The sequence below is a fragment of the Halichoeres trimaculatus genome, unplaced genomic scaffold (genome assembly GCF_033239565.1).
Source record: "Halichoeres trimaculatus isolate MK-OKI-2021-1 unplaced genomic scaffold, fHalTri1.1 fHalTri1_scaffold_4, whole genome shotgun sequence".
Taxonomy (NCBI): domain Eukaryota; kingdom Metazoa; phylum Chordata; class Actinopteri; order Labriformes; family Labridae; genus Halichoeres; species Halichoeres trimaculatus.
Genome location: NW_027437182.1, coordinates 2,333,545 through 2,354,733, shown reverse-complemented (window position 1 = coordinate 2,354,733; position 21,189 = coordinate 2,333,545). Strand labels below are relative to the sequence as shown.

At 42.5% G+C, this 21,189-nt stretch overlaps 1 protein-coding gene across 1 annotated transcript; it reads left to right on the top strand.

Moving 5' to 3' along the window:
- Positions 1-1,649: 1,649 nt before the first annotated feature.
- Positions 1,650-19,530, top strand: cdc14ab (cell division cycle 14Ab). The gene is made up of 16 exons (XM_074668341.1): positions 1,650-2,012; positions 3,981-4,071; positions 4,208-4,283; positions 4,876-4,968; positions 6,726-6,805; positions 9,729-9,795; positions 10,581-10,643; positions 11,115-11,202; positions 11,290-11,520; positions 13,673-13,811; positions 14,261-14,432; positions 14,588-14,688; positions 14,789-14,836; positions 14,937-15,065; positions 15,290-15,644; positions 17,911-19,530. The coding sequence occupies exons 1-16, from the start codon at positions 1,916-1,918 to the stop codon at positions 17,938-17,940; spliced, it is 1,860 nt and encodes a 619-aa protein (XP_074524442.1). The 5' UTR covers positions 1,650-1,915; the 3' UTR covers positions 17,941-19,530.
- The last annotated feature ends 1,659 nt before the right edge of the window (positions 19,531-21,189 follow it).

Here is a 21,189-nt window from a genome sequence, read left to right as displayed (position 1 = left end):
ATGGAGTAAGGGTTTCTCAGGGATGAACTCAGGGTCTTTCAGGGGTTGACTCGAGGTTTCTTGGGGATGGACTCAGGTACCTCAGAGGGATGGACTTTAGGTTCCTCGGAGATGGACTCAAGGTCTCTTAAAGATGGACTTAGGGTCACGCAGAGATGGACTCAGGGTCTCATAGAAATGTGGTTGAGAGGGGACAGTAGGATCCCTGATCACAGATCTAAACTGGTCCTTTCAGAGAGTCTGCGTTTAAGTCTGACGTTAGAGGTTACAATGCATTCAGTGTTTCTGTAGGACTGTTGCATTCTGGGTACTGTAGTCAGTTCCTTTCTGGCAGGTTGCAGAGACACCTCCCTGTCCTGTCTTGCTGTGGACTCCCTGTTGGACCTGGACTTCCTGTGGTCCTGGTCCTGTTTCCGTGATGTCATCAGGGTGGTGTCGTGTTGTTGTCCTTCTAACCTGCTTCAGTCACCTGCAGCAGGTGCGCTGATGTACAGTGAGTACAGCAGGAAGTCCAGCTCAGACCTCAATGTGTGTTGAAACCTGAGGCGGCTGTAAACTCACACCTCTGTCCCCTCTGGAACCAGGAGTAACCTGATCCAGATCACCTGACACCCCCTCCACTCAGCCTGGACGCCTCCCCTGCAGTCTGCTGGCCGCCCTGCAGCATGGCAGACGCCGGGGCCTGGAGGACGCACCAGGACGGCCCCCGGGTCCTCCAACCAGGACCAGGACCAGCACCAAACCATGTGTGGATCTCTCTAATTGCAGGTGAGACTTTGATGCATGACATTAAAGGAACAATCCAGAGTTTAACCTGTGGGTCTCAGAGCAGCCAATCAGGTGGGAGTATTTCACCTGTCTCATCAAGTCTCACAGCAGGACTCACGTGACGGTTCAGCTCAGCTCCAGAAAAGACACAGTCTAATGATCCGTGTGTTTACAGACCGGGAGTTCAGCAGTTCAGAGACTCTTTACCTGACGGACTGAGAGGAGACAGCCAAACACACACACACTTCACTGATACACACACACACTTCCTTTTCAGTCATCAGTGTGTGAACAAGAGATCATTATAACTCACAGTGTTAGCTTGCTTTATTTGAGCTGAATAGTGAGGCGTGTTAACAGAGACACAGCTCTCAAACCCGTACAGGCCTCCTGGTGGATTTCTTCCTCCTCACTTAAAGAAACAAACAGAAACTCTGTGAACTGGCTCTGAAGGTGTACTCAGGTGTGTAAAGTCATATTTGTTCTTCTTTTCTTCCTGCCTTGAGCTAAAAAAAAAGTGTGTCATTCATTGTTTCTGCGTAAACAGAGACGTTTATATTTTTTCAGACACCACCTTTTTAAATCAGTTAATTTCCTTAAAATGAAATCATGAGTTTAATCTTTTAAATGATATAAAATCATCAGGTTTTGTGGAGGGAAACGTTTACTGTCGCCTGAAAGTTTAATGAGTCTGCTTTGTTTCTTTTCGCTTCATTGACAAACTTGATTTGTTCCATGGTCACTTGAAAGCCTCATTGTTGGTGTATTTCCCAGCGGACCGTGAAGGCAGCACAGCCGCTCCCGCTCTCTGATTGGCTGTGGTTGCTATGGGAGCGGCTGTGGTTGCCGTGGTAACGTGTCTTAAGGAGGGATTTGGTCTCTCTGAGGTTCAGACTCGGTGAGCAGTTTCGGTGCTATCAGCTAACATGCAGTCCGGGATATTTACCGGGGAATAAACGGGGATTTAACGGGAATGTAAACAATGGAAACGACGGAGAGGACTGTTTTGTGAGCGGGAATCAGCCGCAGTGACTGATGGGAAACTGAGGAGAAAGTTTTTAACTTTTTAACCCGGACCGCTCTCCTGCTAACGGCTAACAGCTGCTAGCAGTCTGAAAGTTTGAGAGTTCAGGATTTAGACGGACCCATGACGGGGGAGGGAGTGAGGCACTCCCCGATCCTGTCCGCCCTGTTCGGCGTGACCGAGGAGCCCGAGCTGCACGGAGCCGCGCAGTTCATCAGAGGTACCACAAACTGCCTAATATTAAGGTTTAAAACTATAAAACAACTTATTATTACACAATTCATCAGAGATACTCCAAATATAAAAATACAAACTGTTAAATTAACTATTAGATTTTTAAGTTTAATACTATAATCAGTCTACTACTACCACTTTATCAGAAGTACTTCAAATGTATAAGTAACTCTTAAATAAATAGACTAGAATTATAGAAAATACAGTCTAGGAAAGATAGATATATAAAGTTTAATTAGAGGTACACAAAATACATTATAAAAAACTTAAAAACTGCCAAAACACAGTTTGTTAAAGTTAAATAAACTCTAATCTTTTGTAAACCATTTGGTTCTTAAAAACTAATAATAATAATAATAATAATAATAATAATAATAATAATAATAATAATAATGATATAAATAGTAATAACAACAATAATAGTTATAAATAAATGATAATTATTATAAATAATAATAATAATAATAATAATAATAATAATAATAATAATAATAGTCATAATGAACTTTATTTATAAGACACTTCAAAAACAGCAACAAAGTGCTTTAAATGATAAAAACAAACTGAAAAAAAATAAAAGAGAAGAAATAAAAGAGAGGTAAAAGAGAAATGTGTTGAAAAATATTTAAAAAATAGAAGACCAAGAACCACCATCTGATAAAGGAAAGAAACATCTATAAAATAAAAGCAATAAAAAATTAAAACAAAAGACAAAAGATTTAACATCCTTAAAGCAGCATGTTGATGACTAAAACATGATTAGCTAAAATCTCCAATAAAAGCACATCCATAAAAATGTGTTTATAGAAAGAGTTTAAAAGTTAATAATAATAGCATGGACTTAAAGTACATAAATAAACTTAATTAAAACAGTAGAAATGTAGTTTATTAATGTATAAATCTACAGTTTAATGACTGGTTTATTACTTTCATACAAACTGAGAAGCTCAATGGATCAGACTAATACCTGGAGTAATTAAAAGTAAACATTTGATTGAAAGCAGCCGATAATAGTTGATCAGTTTATTAAAGAAACATATTTATAAATAGCAATATATAATACAAAGAGATTAATAATCAAACACAGTCCAGCTTAGAGATCCAGAGTTCATTAAAGGTCCAGTTTACTCTGTGGTGTAAAATTTTGACACTCAGGTAAACACACACACACAGGTAAACCCCACAGGTGAACACACACACAGGTAAATACACTCAGGTAAACACAGTAAAATAAAGACTCTCAGTGATAAAGTGAACAGCATGATTTAAACCCTGTTGTTACTGGAGCTCTCAGTTTAACAGATCAGTGAAGTTAACGTTAGAGCGAAACTTAAAGTCAGAGTTAGAGACGCTCAGTTTGATAAACAGGTTTTAGAGCTAAACACAGGACTGGTCAGGATGTAAAAATAGAGCCTGTTTAATCCTGAAATGACACAGTAAATGGAGACATTTCAAATTAAAAGTCTCAGTATCAGTGAACAAACCCGCTCATTATAAACAGGTTATCTTTATGTCTCAGTCAGACGTCAGGCACGTCAACATTACACACCTGAAACAGGTTTAACCTGCAGGAATACACCTGCTCTCACTGGACATGAACTCACCTGTGTTCATGGAGTCACCTGTGATCAGCAGGTGGACTCAGATCAGCAGGTGGACTCAGATCAACGGGTGGACTCTGAACAACAGGTGGTGCAGTGACCTGATTGGTGTATTGATCTTTGATCTGATTGGTTGATGTTCAGGAGCTGGATCCTGACTCTCCGTTAAGCCTCCTGTGCTGTTACAATGTGAACGTGACCGTCCTCCCAGACTGTTTTTAATGCAGATTCAGACCCCACACAGTCTACAGGACTCTGGAAACACACACACACACACACACACACACACACATCAGGTCTGGGATCAGTTTGTGGATCAGTTTGTCTAACGAGTCTGTCTTTGTGTCCGTCAGAGCGTCTGTACTTCGCCACGTTACGCAGCAAACCAAAAAGCACCGCCAACACACACTACTTCTGCACCGACGATGAGTTCCTCTACGAGAAGTGAGTCTGAACACCTTCAGCTGAACACACTGTCAGTACAGTATGAAGGAGGTCTCACTGTGTGTGTGTGTGTGTGTGTGTGTGTGTGTGTGTGTGTGTGTGTGTGTGTGTGTGTGTGTGTGTGTGTGTGTGTCAGTTTTTACGCAGACTTTGGTCCCCTGAACCTGGCCATGCTGTACAGATACTGCTGCAAACTCAACAAGAAGCTCAAGGTGAGGCTTTGCTAATTATGCTAATTATGCTAATGATGCTAATGATGCTAACGCTAACACCTATCTGTGCCACACCTGGTCCAGTACCACCTGGTCCAGGTGAGCAGGTGTGGATTTCTTCCTCTCTGCTTTAAAAATGTCTGCAGCTATGTGTTGTTTGTTTCCTGTTGCCATGGTGACGACATTCCTCTGATGGTCATTCGTCATGGCGACAGGCAGACTGGACGGTCTGGATTCACACCCTTAGATCACTTCCTGTTGGAACACTGCCCATGTCCAAACTGAGTGTACCTTCTCAGGTGTGAACACCTGTGGCACAAAGCATGATGGGAGTTAGGAACTGCTGAGAACAAACAAATAAATAAACAAACAAACAAACAAAACAAACAAACATGAGGCAGGTAAACTCAGGGTGAGCTGTGATTGTGTGGCTCAGTTTCACCTGAGTGATGTCACCTGCTCAGGTAAACCTGCTGTGCAGCTCTGTGCTGAGACTGCCACACTCAGTGTGTGTGTGTGTGTGTGTGTGTGTGTGTGTGTGTGTGTGTGTGTGTTTCTCTGACTCTAAAGTTATTTCCTCCTCTCGCTGCAGTCGTTCACTCTGACCAGGAAGAGGATCGTTCACTACACCAGCTTCGACCAGAGGAAGAGATCCAACGCCGCCGTGCTCATCGGAGGCTACGCTGTGAGTCACTTCCTCTTCCTGTTTGGGGGCGGGGTCAAGGCACGGGGACAGGTGTAAACAAGCGTTTCCTGAAAACACTAGAAAGTCAGAGAATCTTACACCTGATGGAGTGGATAAGATGAGGTGTTGGCTCCGCCCTGCTGCGCTGTGATTGGCTGATAGGTGTTCCATCAGGAAGCAGTTTATTATGTATACTCACAGCACTCTAGAATACATGTTTGTGTTCATTTTCAGTGTTTTGTTTAAAATAATCACTAAAACATGACGAAGGTGTTTTAAAAACTATTCTAATAATTTATATGGAGAAAATAATTCATTTTGTGTGTCTGAGAAATCAGCGTCAACTGTGTTACCCATCGGAAAAAAAACCTATAAATCAGCAATGGTTTGCTCCAAAGTCACATGACCTGACAGACAGTCAAATCAGTATAAGATGGATTTATGTTGAAAAATAGTCACAACTTTTGTCCATTACGCAGTTAAGAAAAAGTGCTCCAATTTTTTTTATTACTTAAATATTTAAGAATTCATCAGAGCTTAAGCTTTCCAACTAATGAAGTTAGTACGTTCCAGGTCTATCATTTGACATGGCCCTCAATGTTACTTACACTATCCATTTTTCCAAGGATTGCAAAAAAGTTTCTTCTCTTAGATTTAGTGAGAAAGTTAATCTTTCCATACTAGCGATGGGAATTGGTAAGATTTTGTCAATACCGATTCCCTTATCGATCTGATTCTTTATCCATTCCCTTATCAATTCCTGTTGTGAATTTTCTTGGTACAAAAAGTATCTTTACAGGTTTTCTGTGTCAACAACATTTAGTTGAGTTTGTACTGTAAGTGAATAAAATGTAATTGGTCCCTGAGTCTGGAACAGAAACAGGTCAAAATTTCACACAATGTGACGTTGATGTACTGTGTTGTAATTTATTAATAATTCAAGTAGGCCATCTAGTGTCTCAAAGTGGTTATAGCAATGGTTTAAGCTGTTTGGAACCTTTCCGTCAGCCATTAGCCTGTTAGCTTTTGACATTTGAAATTCTCAGTATTTTTTACAGAGTTGATGTGATATGTTTCTGTGATGACAGTTGAAATTCTGAAGCTGAAATTATACTGATGTATGCTAACGGCTAGCATATCAATGCAGTTTCCCATATACGTTAGCATCAAGCTTGCGCTATTTTGTTATTTTGGTAAATAAATTGATTTATACCATGTTGAATGTCCTGAATATGAATCTCCTGAGAGAGAGTGATGAACATTTCTTTATGAAGTCAGTTCTTCAGGAAAACTTCAAGATGAAAATCCTGAATCAGAGTTTTCTAGGGAAACGTTAGCTAACTGCTAAGCTAAGATAGCTGCAGCAGATTAGTTGACGAAAGGCCTGGCAGCTCCGGCACACTGTAAAGAATTGATAAGGAATTGTTAAATGAAACATTTCTTATCGATTCTCAACAGGAACTGGTTTTCGCTTCCCATCCCTACTTCATATTTACAATTTAAGACCCAACATTGATCCAGTCAGTCTTTGTCAGAGGATCAAGTTGCAGCCATTTTTGTGTCGCAGTTAATTTACTAGCTGCTGGTAAAATCTTTAATCCGTATTAATCCTTCTTTGAAAAGTGGGTAGCAATGTAACCAGGATGGATTGTGGAGAATGAGCAGTCAATCAGAAATGTTTTGTAATGTCCCAGTTACTTCCCCGAGTAAAACTGGTTGATAAAGCATATATTTACCTGTGTGTGTGTTTGTGACAGGTGATCTACTTGAAGAAAACTCCAGAAGAAGCGTACAGAGCCCTGATATCAGGCTCCAACGCCTCCTACCTGCCCTTCAGGTCAGTTTTCAACTCTTTTCTGCTCTGATGTTACAGAACGATACGTTAACCCTGCAGTATCGTTCTCCACACACACACATTTTGCATGCTGTTTGTCACAGTGGCAGATTCAGACTCCATCATTGGGGCTGAAACACTCAGAGGAGCTGATGGGGGGACAGGAGATGCTAACCTGTTAGCCGTTAGCTCCTGATGGAAAGTTAGAGGGAGTGTTGGAGAGAAATCAGTGCAATCTGAGGGCAGAGCTCTCTGAACAACAGGATGAGGATTATGTTCAGACTCTGAGTCGGTGAGGATTAAATCTGAAACAAACACAGATCACTTTGATAAAAACCTGAAGCACCGTTCATCTGGAGAAACTTCCAGAAACAGGAGCACAGGAGGCAGCTTCAGGACCCGTCTTAGCGTGCGCTGTGAGTGAGACCCTGATGGATCAGCTGTTCACACACCAACACACAGGTTACACACAGCAGCTCCACCAACTCACTCTGTGTGAGTGTGTGTGTGTGTGTGTGTTCCTGTGTGTGTATCTGGAGGATAAAGGGCTGCTTGTTGTCTCGGGGTTATGTAACAGCAGTGTGTGTGTGTGTGTGTGAGTGTGTGTGGAGCTCTGAGCTCTCTGCTGCTAGATTAAACATGAGGAGGCCCTGCCCTCTCTGTGACACAACACAGAGGCGTTCACTGACCCTCAGAGTGCGGGAGATGGAAACACTCCATCAAACCCTCACAGGGATGTGAAGTGTTCCCTCTGTCAGTGAACACACCACACACACAGGTGTGTTCACAGGTGTGTCCAGGTGTTTGGGAGCTCACCTGTTTTTGTCTCAGCGTGGACTTATTATCAGGTCTCTGCAGACTGCACACTTCAGGTGCATTCTGGGTAATGAAGTCACAAAGTTTCAACTAGAAATGAAAGTGAGGGGGATGTTATTCTGCATTTCTTGTGGCGCTTTCCTCGACTCTCTGTCTGCCGTACGGTGTGTGTTTTCCTCTGTGTGTGTGTGTGTGTGTGTGTGTGTGGGTGTGTGTGTGTGTGCAATCATGTTTGTGTGTCTGTGAATCTAGAATAAGCCATTTTTAGATAACTAAACACATCCTTGTGACTGTGAGGGAGTGGAAGAGTAGGTGATTTTTCAGCTGTCTCCAAACCTCTGCTGTGAGCTGTAGCAGAGATATAACATGTTGAATGGACAACATCCGACACATTTTCCCAACCAATTTTACAACAGTTTTCGGCAGTTGTCAGCGCCGTACGGCACCATCACATCGACGTGCTGGGACGAGCTTGTTTACTGCACTGACTGGACACTACACTCACTGAGTCCAAGTTTCTGATTATTAAAGCTCATATTATATTGTTTTATATAATTTATGTTTATATTATTTTTGTATAATTTATGTTAACATTATTTTTATATAATTTATGTTTATATTTTTTATATTAAGTTTTCATTATTTTCTTGTGTTTAAGGCAGCAGCCAACAGTTCAGTATCAGCATTGACTGAGCAGTGAGCACTAAGTTGGACTTGAAAATAAACAGTATGACAAAATATTTACTCTGACCTTCTTGAATCCTGCGCCTGGTTAATAAGGTATGAAAACACTAAAACTAAACTAAAACTAAACTGAAACTAAGCCTTGTTGCAAAAATCAAAACTAAATCAAAACTAGAACTCCTGCTCTAAAACTAATTAAAACTAAACTATAATGACAAACCCAAAACTGTTATAACCTCGATGCTAACTGCTAGCATACATCTTGTCAGACAGTTATGTATCAGTGGCTCTCAGGGAGATCTCTTGTAGCCCCGTTTTACCTAATGTTTTAACAAAAGTACAAACACATGAAGTCAGAGGTTTATACACATGATTAAACTGACTTTTGAGTCTGATTGACCTGAAGCTCTCAACTTTAAACACCAAAGTAAGTCTTCTAGCCCAGGCTAGCTACTGTTAGCAAATTACCTTCAAAGCTCCAAAGAAAGAGAAACATTTTAAAGCCTTTATACGACTTGCTACATGGTGTTGTTCTAGATACCTGGACGATTCTCTGTAAATCATTAACAGATACTCTAGTTAACTCCAGCAAACAGCGTTTTTTTTTTAAATCTCTGCATCAGAACACCGTCTACTGTCACTTTCTACTGCTTCTTTCGGTAACCAGGAATGACCATACCACCTCACGCCACATAGAGCCTTTTACAGTATGTGACGTTGTTTCATGTAATCAGAAATCAGCCGTATCTTCTTTGAAGCACAATGCATGATGGTAAATTCCGCTCATAGGCTACTTTTCTAAATGCATTGTGGGAAACATTGAGTGGACTAGCAGAGAGCGCAGACGTTGAGTTTCTGGAGCTGGGGCTGGTGTCAGATTTAGACAGACTCAGAGACATTTCAGCCTCAGGTGTGAGAGACGGATAAAGAGGTGAGACGTGTGTGTGTGTGTGTGTGTGTGTGTGTGTGTGTGTGTGTGTGTGTGTGTGTGTGTGTGTGTGTGTGTGTGTGTGTGTGTGTGTAATAAGAGCATAGAGTGTGTGTGAGTCCATCACAGCTCTGTGATAATGAACACACTCCTCAGCTGATGGATCACAGAGTGTGTTCTGACAGGAAGTGGCTAAAGAGTCACAGCGCCACCTGCTGTTAACATTGAAACATGGGCTCCAACAGGTGTGTGTGTGTGTGTGTGTGTGTGTGTGTGTGAGAGAGAGAATCATTCTTCAGTGACTGTTGAAGTCACAACCCCTTAGCTGAGGGTATGATGTCATATTTAATACCTAAAACACACACACACACAAACACACACCTACTGCAGCTGACACACACCTGTGGCTCCTGTCAGCAGCAGGTGTGTGTGTGTGTGTGTGTGTAGTAATGTGCTCTGTGTATTAAAGTTCTGCTTTGTGTGTGTGTGTGTCTGCAGGGATGCTTCCTTTGGGAATTGCACCTTCAACCTCACCGTGCTGGACTGTCTGCAGGGCATCAGAAAGGTGAGTGTGGCTCCGCCCCCTGAACAGGTGAACACACTTCAATGTTTGATGAGGGTTTAAATTTAAACTCTGCCAGACTTCCTATGTGTGTGTGTGTGTGTGTGTGTGTGTGTGTGTGTGTGTGTGTGTGTGTGTGTGTGCAGCTCCTCACAGCTGATCCTGTTATATAACAGAGTCTGTCAGCAGCACAACGAGCTGTTGTTCTAAAGGAGCGCCAGCAGCCAATCACAGCGCAGCTCTCAGTCTGGGAGGTCATGTGACCCAAAGCTTTACAGTCAGAGTCCTAACACTGCAACAAGTGAGACAGGCAGAGAGACAGACGGGCAGACAGGGAGAAAGAGACAGACAAGAGACAGACAGATAGGCCTGTCACAATAACAAATTTTGCTTGACGATAAGTTTCCAAAATATTATTGCTGATAAACGATATTATTGTCAATAATATTTTGATTTTTTTTTTCATTTTTCCATTAATTTAATAATGATAAATGGGATAATAAAGCAAGAAACTTTAATTTCTTAAGGGTATTTAACTGTTATTAAAAGGTCAGGACCTTTAAAATAAAATAAATTAAACAAAAAAATATATATTTAACAAACAAGAAAGAGAAAAAAATACAATGAAAATGAAAATAATTAATACTATTTTATACACATGATTAAACAGCACTCATTGTGCTGACTCTGATGAGATCACACTTCATGTAACACAAACACACACACACACACACCTGTCCTCCTGCCTGTGATCAAACCATAGTAAAGTGTGTGTTTGTGTGTTTCAGGCTCTGCAGCACGGCTTCTTTGACTTTGAGACGTTTGATGTGGACGAGTACGAGCACTACGAGGTAACTGTGTGTGTGTGTGTGTGTGTGTGTGTGTGTGTGTGTGTGTGTGTGTGTGTGTGTGTGTGTGTGTGTGTGTGTAGTAAACAGCTGGGCCGGTCAGTTTATCACTCAGAGCAGGGTTAAAGTGTGAGGTCATCAGGGTCATCGGGGTCAGGACGAGTTAACTGCAGGTCAGTTTGTTTACCTGGTCAGATGGGTCTTAAAAAGTGTGTGTTATTTTCTGTTTACACACACAAACCCTTGTTCTCTCTGCAGACAGGTGATAACATAAAGGTTCAGAGCCTGAGCTCAGAGCGCCCCCCTCAGGACGATCCCTGTAACATGAAAACAATCCCACAGTTTATTTAGCAGACGCTTTGGACCAGAGGGAAAACCTGAGTTAGCGTGACAGCGAGCCCAGAACACCTTACACACTCTGACATCAACTCTGTGTGTGTGTGTGTGTGTGTGTGTGTGTGTTTTACTCTGCAGCGTGTGGAGAACGGAGACCTGAACTGGATCGTCCCGGGGAAGTTTCTGGCCTTCAGCGGTCCCCATCCCAAAACTAAAATAGAGAACGGTGAGTGTTTACCGTAAGAGTGTGCGTGTGTGTGTGTGTGTGAGGTCAGCTCCTCTGTAACGCCCATGTTTGCTCCGCCCCCTGCAGGTTACCCGCTCCATGCTCCGGAGGCGTACTTCCCGTACTTCAGGAAACACAACGTGACCACGATCGTCCGTCTGAACAAGAAGATCTACGACTCCAAACGCTTCACGGACGCCGGCTTCGACCACTACGACCTCTTCTTCTTAGACGGCAGCACGCCCAGTGACATCATCACTCGCCGCTTCCTGCACGTCTGCGAGAGCACAGAGGGCGCCGTCGCCGTCCACTGCAAGGGTGACCACTTCCTGTTCAGTTGTTAACGTTCACACAGACAGCAGAGCGGAGACACATAGGATAGCAACTGACGGTCGACTGATAGATTATTTTTGATTGGTTGATTAATCAGTTTTGTTTTTGATAACATGGCGCCATGACAACAACAATAGAAACAATAATTGGACACGGCAACTACTAAAACGTGTCGAAGAGTTTTTAGTCGATGTAATCCATTATTTTAAATTGTTGCAGACCTGGAGTTGGTTCAGGGTTCCTCTGAGACTCTCTGTGCAGGTCTCTGCTGGTCTGCCTGAACTCAGTGTGTCCAGCAGAGGGAGCTCTCACTCTGTCTGTTGGTGGGCACACTGAGGGAACATTTACACCTGCCAGAGACCTGCAGGGACCTGTAATGCCCCACCAAGAGGTGCAGTTCGGTTAGTTTCAGTCCGGCATGCATTTTATGGCACTTCCACTGACTAATCCCGGGACGGATCCTCAAATAACTGAGACGGGCTATCCCGTGGGGACCCTGTCTGTTGGGGTGCCAGACTAATGGTGCGTTCCATTTGTACTCGGAAGTTGGAATTTAAGAGTTCTGATTGGAAAACGACAACTGTAACGCACTGTAAAGTCAGAATTTCCTACTGGGAAGTCGGAGGATCCACACCACCCCAGAGTTTAGGATCAAAGATGGCCGCCACATGTGTAAACAGTAATTTAGGGCTGCAACTAATGATATTTTTAATGTCGACTAATCTATATGTTATTTTTTCGATTAGTCGATTAATCACGGTGATCTTGAGTTTCAACCTAATGTGTCCTTTAAAATGTGCAGACATTTAAAATTCAACCTGTGTGTTGCATTTTCACTGCATTTACCCAGAGTTAGGTTCTCACCTCTGATTGGTCAGCCCTGTGTCATGTTTGTTTGTTCTTTATTTAATTCATGATGACATAAAAAAATATAAGGACCATACAAAAAAAATAATTCTCAAAATGAATGAAGCAGGTAACAGGGAAATGAAGTTGTTGTTCAGTGTTGGACAAACCGCTTATTAGTGACTTTTTTCTTGTTTTCTAATGTTTATTTGCTTATTGGGGCTTGTTTTGCTCTCTGTATGATCCCGCCTGACTCTCTCCCAGCTCTCCATAACATCGCGTTTAGTTTCGTTTCTCTACATGCACTATTTCGCTGAGTGTTACTGCTGCAGTGTGAGCTTGAGAGTGAGAGCCCCCTCAGATAAATGTCCTCTCTTTTCTAAAGTTAGGGGAGTTTTGACTCTTGTTTGTGACTCAGATCCTGAAAAACTGTCTGTAACAGAGAGTGAAGGAGACTCTCTAAATCACGTTATCAGACGCTAAACTCCGGGAGCTGTCAGGCTGTCCAAGCCGGAGACGCAGAGCCTCCGTCAGCGCACAGCGCTCTCTGGGAGTGGAGATTTTTCCTCATCAATATTCCTCACGTATGAACTTAGTGATCTTTACCCATAAAAGTATCCAATAACACAGCACCTCATGCTGTTAACTGAAGTTACAGATGAGTATTACCCCCTGGTGTTTGATTTCACCATGTGACACCACAATCGAAACAATAATATGACGTGTCGACTATTAAAATTTGCATCGATGAATTTTTATCCTAGACGAGTTGATTATGTCGACAAATCGTTGCAGCCCTAGAACGCTTCCCACTCTTCTTCCTGGTTCCGATGTAAATGTCACGCAGCTTAAACCGATCCCAGAAGGTGGCGCTACAACACTGCAGTCTGTTGATTGGTCGAAAGAATAGTCACTTCCTGGTGGCACACAGACTTCTCAGAAACAAAGCTTGATTGTTCTTTGTATCAAAGAGCTACATGACAATCACAGAGAGGACGAAACGCTGCATGTCTTCATCGTTGCTCTTTGTTTACTGTGCCACGTTTTTCTTCTTCGTTGGATTAATTAGTGTGGTACACTTTGTCATGTTGCTATGGCGTCACGCTGTTGGGTAACTTGTGCAGCTATTGGCATCTGCAGTCCGGCTTACACACCGCCTACCACCAGGGGGCACTGTTGGCTGTGGAAGCGCAAACAGGATCAGGCTTAACTGATCCAACCCGGACTGCTTGGTGAAAAGCAATCAGACACTGACCGTGTGTGTTTTTATGTACTTTTTGTGTGTGTGCAGCTGGTCTGGGCAGGACGGGCACTCTGATTGGCTGTTACCTGATGAAACATTACCGCTTCACAGCCGGAGAGGCCATCGCCTGGATCCGGATGTGCAGACCGGGCTCAGTGATCGGGCCTCAGCAGAACTTTCTAGAAGAGTGAGTGATAGCGCTTTGACCCTCCTTTAAACTCTCACACACACACACTCACTCGAACAAACATTGGCACTGAGGTCAGGTGCAGCTCACCTGTGAAATGTCAGTGACAGATTCCTGACAGGCTGTCAGCTCTGAGTGAGAGCAGGATCTCTGAATGTGTGTGTGTGTGTGTGAGTGTGTGTGTGAGTGTGTGTGTGTTATCTCCCCTGCAGCAGCTCTCTGTATCTCCTCTTGTCACAGTGTGTTTGTGTTGGACTGCAGAGTTCTGACTCTGATCCTGTTTTTCTCTCTTTCACTCTGAGTCTGCTCCTTCACACCATCCTCACACACACACACACTCACACACACACACACACACTCTGCTGACTCTCAGGTTGACTGTCCTGGTACCAACCTGCTCATACTCTGTGCGCGTGTGTGTGTGTGTGTGTGTGTGTGTGTGTCCACAGGAAGCAGTCGGCCATGTGGTTGCTAGGCGACAGCCAGCGTTCCCAGAAGGCCAAACAGGAAGAGCGCGCGATTCAGCTCATCAGCAGCATGGACGAGCTCACGCTAAGCTCCGCCCACAACCCAACAAACTCCGCCCACAACAGCATCATCAGCTCTGACCGTCTGAACGAGGTATAACACACACACAGTAACACACACACATTGTAACACACTCACCTGCTACCTGTCAGTCTAACAGGTGTGTGTGTGTGTGTGTGTGTGTGTGTGTGTGTGTGTGTGTGTGTGTGTGTGTGTGTGTGTGTGTGTGTGTGTGTGTGTGTGCTCAGAGTGACTCTGTGGACGTTGGATCTTCTCTGACTCAGGGAGACAAACTCAGAGCCTTAAAGAGCCGACGTCCTGCAAGACCTGCCACCACCGGAGCCCTCAGGTACCAGACCCAGACCCAGGACTAAAACAGACCCAGAACCTTTATAAGAACAGTTAGGGACTCAGTCAGACCCGGTGATGAAGATGATGTTCTGTTTCAGGGTGGAAGAGCTGAAGATGCACAGCAGGTCAGCCTCTCAGCCGCACAGGTAACTCTGACCTCTGACCTTTGACCTTTGACCTCTGCTGGTGTGTTTCTGGCTCTCGGTTAATGACGATGATGATGATGATGGTTCTCTCCACGTCCAGAGTCTCGCTGGGCACCGCTCAGGGCCCCTCCTCCCCCCTCAAGCCCCCCAAGTTCCCATCATCCTCTGCTTCAGCTGCTGCCAAGAGGATTGGAAGGAGTCCATCGTCGTCAGCGTCCAACATCAGGAGGTGAGTGCCACGGTCCACTTCCTGTCTGACTCTGAGAGGCATCAGGCCGTCATGTGATCGATGACTCCGTAAGCGTCTCAGATCCAGATTTGAAGGAGAGTCCTCCTGTTGGGCTGTCCCTGCTGGTTTAGTCTCAGCTGTAGGGTTCAGGGTCTTCGAAGCTCTGTGTGATGTGGATCAGGTCTGATGTGGATCAGGTTCTGACATGTCCCTGTACTCTGCAGCTCCCGGTTGGCGGTCTCTCTCAGTGATCTGTACTCTGCAGACCTTGAAGAGGAGAGCTCCCCGTATTCTGCTCTTCCTCCCCCCTCCTCTTCCTCCTCCCCGCCCCCCTCTGTGCCTCTAGGCCCCGCCCCCTCCCCTCTGGCCCCTCCCTCTATGACCCGCTACAGCCCTCGCACCCTGCAGCATGAGGTCAACAACAACAGCGGCGTGTATGTGAGCTCTGCGGCGCCCCCTGCAGGAAAGAACCCGGCTCTGGTCCTGAGCAGGACGGGGCCTCAGGACTTCAGCCCCTACAGGGGCCCCTACAGCGGTCTGAAGGGCCCGACAGGACGCTACCTGAGCCGCTCCATACCTGTAAGTCCTCTGACACAGCAGCAGCTTAGCCCCGCCCCCTTTCTGCTCACTTTCACATCACTAACACACCTGTCACCTAACCTGGGTCTGAGTCACCTTACTACAGGTCACATGACCTGCTGGTTGTCTTTTGATGACTGTGATATCTGTGTGTGTGTGTGTGTGTGTGTGTGTGTGTGTGTGTGTGTGTGTGTGTTATACATATTATATTCAGGGTGCTTACTGGGTCTGTGTGTATTAACAGGTGATCTGTGGTGTTAAGTGAGTGTGTGTGTGTGTGTGTGTGAGTGTGTGTGTGTGTGTGTGTGTGTGTGTGTGTTTGTGTGTGTGTGTGTGTGTGAGCGGTGGTCTCTCTGTGGACTCACTAACAGGGAGCTGCTGCTGCTGCTGATTCGAGGATTTAAAGTGTTTAATAAATGAATCGTTTACACCATCGAGCTGTTAGCAAAGACCACTCTGTGACTTTAACTGGCGCCCTCTGCTGGTGGAAGCTCCTCCTCCCTGATGACATCACAGTCCTTATGAATGTTCCGATTCGAGTGTATGAGCAATAAACAAAACAAACCCGTCTCTGAGGGGACTTGGGATGGGTACTGAATTCTGTCTGTAGCACCAAGAACTAGTTCTCGTTGAATCAAACGGTACCATATTTCATTACCTAAACCAGGGTCCCCAAACTTTTCCCTTCTCTGATGGGGGGCCGGGTCAGTTTGTAAAAAAAGTGTGACCACTGCAGAGGTGTCCAAACGTAAAAATTTATTGTCTCCCAGAAAGTCACACATAACCAAATATTAATAATCCTTTCTGGGATCTTGACGTAAAAAAAAAATCAGAAAATAAATAATAACTATCAATATTAACTATTAATTACATATATAACACTATTTATGAAATAAATAATAACTAAACAACCCTTTTCAGGTTTTTCACAGAAAAAAAAGACCATGAAATATTAACTTTCTTGTAGACACCACTGTTTGCAGCTCTCTCTCATTAACTCCACTGTGATAACCAGAAAGCAAGCAGGTTAAGAAACCAAACTAAGTGATACAACACCTCCCAGCACAATACATTTAACTAACAGTATGGTTGTTTAATAAGGTTTTTTTTTAAAGAGGGGTTTCAGATAGGGGACAAACTGCAGAAGGGTGGAAAAGAAAGTTACGCTCTATGCATGTGTAAGCCTTGATCACGTGACCAGACTGAAAAAAAAATCATAATGCGCCTCTTTGTTCAGGGGGCCAGGCAAAATGTGGAGGCGGGCCGTATCCGGCCCCCGGGCCATAGTTTGGGGACCAGTGACCTAAACACATCCTTGTGGCTGTGAGGGAGTTTGTTTATTTAGAAATAAATGTTAAATTGAAAAAGTTTGAGGATATATATTATTAAATAAATTGATATTTATTACTGCACAAACAGAAACGTACCATAAACAGGTAACGTTGAATACCGATTCCAATTGCACCATCCAGGGCATCTGTACCGCATCATTTCCAATGTGAAAGGTACCCAACCCTAGTGAGGGCAGTCTAACACAAACAAATCCCCGGTCAATCATCCATCAGTCATCTGGAAATCACCTGCAGGGATGGGTACCACATGAGGAACTTTTATAGGTACCAACTTAATTCCATCTGTAGTACTGAGAACTAATTCACACAAAGACAAACAGTGCCTAATGCTAAGTACCTAAATGCATCCTTTGACTGTGAGGGAGTGGAAGAGTAGGCGATTTTCCAAGCTGGACATGAACACAGCATTGCAGTTTTATATAGTGGGGAATAAAAATGTTGAATTGAAAAAGATTAAAATTTGATTTTAAAACGAATTAATACTTATTACCACATAAACACACAAAAGAACCTTAAATTGGTATCGTTCAGTACCAGCACTGATTGTCAGGTACCAGGGAACCGTGCTGCATCATTTCTTGAATTTGAAAGGTATTCACCCCTCATCACCTGTCAATCACCTGACCATCACTTGTGAATCAACTGTCACTTCCTACCAACCACCTGTCCATCAACTATTTACTTACTGATCTTATATATGTCAGTCACCTGTCAATCACCTGTCAATCGCCCGTCAATCACTTGTCAATCACCTGTCAATCACCTGTCACTCACCTGTCAATCACCTGTCAGTCACCTGTCAATCACCTGTCAGTCTCAGAGGACAGCAGCGAATTATTTTAGACTTTAGATCAGTAACCTTACCTGTCTGTATTCACACCTGAACCTGTCTCTCTGTTTGCTCTTTGTTTCAGTCGCTTCAGTCTGAGTATGTCCAGTACTAAAACTACAAGCCCAACATAAGGACTCATTTCCCACAATCCCCCAGCGAGGACTTAAAGGGAAGCAGCAGAGAGGACCTGCTCTGCCAGGAGCTGAGTTTGTGTAAACGACTGTTTGCTAATGAAGCTAATGCTAGCAGCTACATGCTAACGTGTACTTTGTAAATACGGCGTCATGGACTCATGTGATTGGCTGAAACAGATTTATTTAGAATAAGAGGACAGATTTTATATTTGACAGAAGAAACTTATTTTTGTTTGAAGAATTTTTGATAAACTGAAGGATCGGTGACGACGCCTCTGTCGTCATGGTAACAGTATTCACTTCCTGTATGTGATCACGTGACCTGCAGACTGTTAAATCTCCTGATGGACTCTTAAAGACGCAGCAATAACAACTACAGAAGAAGAAGAAGGGACCCAAAACCTCAGGGTGTGTGTGAGTGAGTGAATGAGTGAGTGACAGAAAGGGGGCGGGGCCATCAGCAGGAACCGCCCACTCAGCCTTAAAGAAGCAGTCTGATTGGTTGTCTCAGTGAAAAGTTTTGTTTGTGGTTTGACAGATATATACATAGCTTTATTTTTTTAACATGGGCGGGGCTTTTAAAGGGCGGGGCTGATTGTGAGGGGGCGTGGCCTCAGACAGAGTGTGAGTGTGTTATGAAGAAGCTGAATTTAAACACTGAGAGTGTGTTTCTCAGCCTTAGGAGGACGAGTGAAGGATGTGAAGCTCTTATTGAAGAATGAAGGTTTGATCGGGACCATGAAGACTGAGCGCAAATTTATCTATTAGAGATGTTTAATAATCAATTATTAAGGATCAATAGCTACTGATCATTATTAATATCAGACAGAATGAAGTCAGACTCTCCGCTCTGAAGCTCTTTTTCTCTGCGTCTGCGCTCAGATTCTGTTTTTAATCCTTTGCCTATGCTTTTATCTGTGTTTAACGATGACCTTTGACCCCTGACCGTAGACTCAGCCTTCAGAGGAGATGGAGAAATTTAATTTATGCTCTGATTTAATGAAAAACAAAAACGTACAAATGAATTATTTTGGTCAGAATTCATCTGATTCTGATTTCACGTTCCTGATCAGGGATTGAGATCTGGTTTCTGAGACTGATAACGGAGTCTGGGTGAAGTCAGAGGATCAGGTTTGGATGATTTATTTAGTTCCAGCAGGTCAGAACCTTTAACCTTTAACCCTTTGTGACGGGGCGCTCAGCTCATGTTTATGTTGAATGTACTGAAGTTTGATGATAGACCGTCAACCTGTCAGTGATCACATGACTCCAGCTGATTAGCTGATGGCTGTCTGGGTTTCTACCTCGTCTCTGTTTTTGTCCCTCAGGCTGACGTCTCTGAAGTGCCTTTAAAGAGTCTAAACTTCAGGTTGACTCGCAGCAGCACAGCAGGGCTTTTATTTTGAAAGTGACCCTTTGTTTAAATGAAGACTGTTTCCTGGTGAACGATGAAAGTCCTGTTTGTGTTTTAAAGAGCTACTGGAATCTTTAACGAAGACAAGAGCTAGAAAATAATGTGTAGATGTTTCTGAGTTTCTATTTGAGCAATAACAGAAAATAAACTGCTCCCTCAGCTCACGCTGCTTCCTGTTTTATCTTCTGGGGCCAGTTAAACTTCAAATATGGGTTCGAAAAAAAAAAAGGATTTTAAAATCAGATTAGATCACGTAATCCAATCCTAGTATTAATCTGGATCAAACCTTCAGTTTGTTTTGATAGAAAGTTTTCAGAAGGCGTGTGATGAAAAACCACATCATGAAATGAAAAGGTTGTCGTGGAAAAAAAACTTCATGAAATCAAAACTGATTTTGTAAAAAACACAAATAAAAAATAATGAAAAGTAATTATTTAAAAAAATATGAAATTTTTATAATAATCATTATGAAATATTTTTATAAAAAACTATAAAAAATAATTTATAACATAACCTTATTTCACAATTTAATGGCCTTATTATAGATTTTTCTGTTTATCAAAATGGTATTTATTTCAAAATGTTGTTTTTAATTATTTAATTATCAATCCTCCATAGAGAGCAACAGGAGACAAGATTTTAAGATGGATTTCAGGAGGAAAATGTAGGAAAACTTTAAAATTGGTCAAATAATGCAACATGTATCATTTAGCGTTTATAGTTTTGTTTATATTTTGAACTTGACTTTGTTTGTTATGTATATATTTTTATTTATTGTGGCTCAGATGAGGGCTCAAAAATGTATAAATTTGATTTCAAACCTTGCCCCCTCACTGATATATGAAATAACTTTCATTTTTATTTTACTTAACTGTATTTAGTTATTTCTCCTTTTTTATTTGTGTGACCTTATCTGATTTTTTTGTCTATGTAACCTTTCTGACAATTAATGTTGGTCTTCCTTTGTTTTTTTCTACAAAAACATTAACTTAAGAGATTAATAAATAAATAGATAAAAGTAATGATGAATGGAGGTAGACTTTTCTGTTATTTTTGAGTTTATGTCTCTAAATCAGAAAGTCTCAGAGTGAGTCTTGGCTCTTCTTCCTGTTCTTCATAGAGCTGGTTCCCCACATTGTGATACATTGTCCCATTTAAGGTGCTGATCCAGATTTGGTAATCTTGAAAACTGTGTATCCGGATCAGGGTGATCCAATCCAATGTTGCTTTTTAAAAAACCGGCATAAAACTGAGATAGGTTACCCAATCCTGGTTAGCAAAAAATGGGATTTCCAAATCTGGATTGTGTTGATCCAGAGTAAATTCTCTGAAAAATTTGCCCCTGATGTCACCTACTAGTCTCCTCTAAGACTATTTACATGGACTAAACATCATTCCACTGTGAGGCAGAAACCCGCAACAGGACCAGACTGACACCAGAGCAGACACCTGCTGACCTGCCCCACCTGGAGTTGGCTAGACCTGTACAGACCCACAGATTAGATTAGATTAGATTAGATTAGATTAGATTAGATAGGAACTTTATTAATCCTTTGGCAGGGTTCCCTCAGGAAATTCCGATTCCAGCAGCAAGTAACACCGTAGTAAAAAAAGATGTGCAGAATAGATAAGAGTAGAAAGAAGATAAATCAAAACACAGGTTCTATACTGCAAAATACAAACTAAATACAAACAATAGCAATAATAATAAAAATAATAAAAAATACTGGCAATAATAATAATAATAGTGACAATATTAGTGATAATAATAATAGTAATAATAATAATAATAATAATAATAATAATAATAATA

What these genes read in the sequence shown, in the direction of transcription:
- cdc14ab (XM_074668341.1), top strand. Translation starts at nt 1,916, where the DNA reads ATGACGGGGGAGGGAGTGAGGCACTCCCCGATCCTGTCCGCCCTGTTC. An exon ending in CAAAACTAAAATAGAGAACG is followed by an intron (nt 11,203 to 11,289) that starts GTGAGTGTTTAC and finishes CGCCCCCTGCAG; the next exon opens with GTTACCCGCTCCATGCTCCG. An exon ending in GCCACCACCGGAGCCCTCAG is followed by an intron (nt 14,689 to 14,788) that starts GTACCAGACCCA and finishes GTTCTGTTTCAG; the next exon opens with GGTGGAAGAGCTGAAGATGC.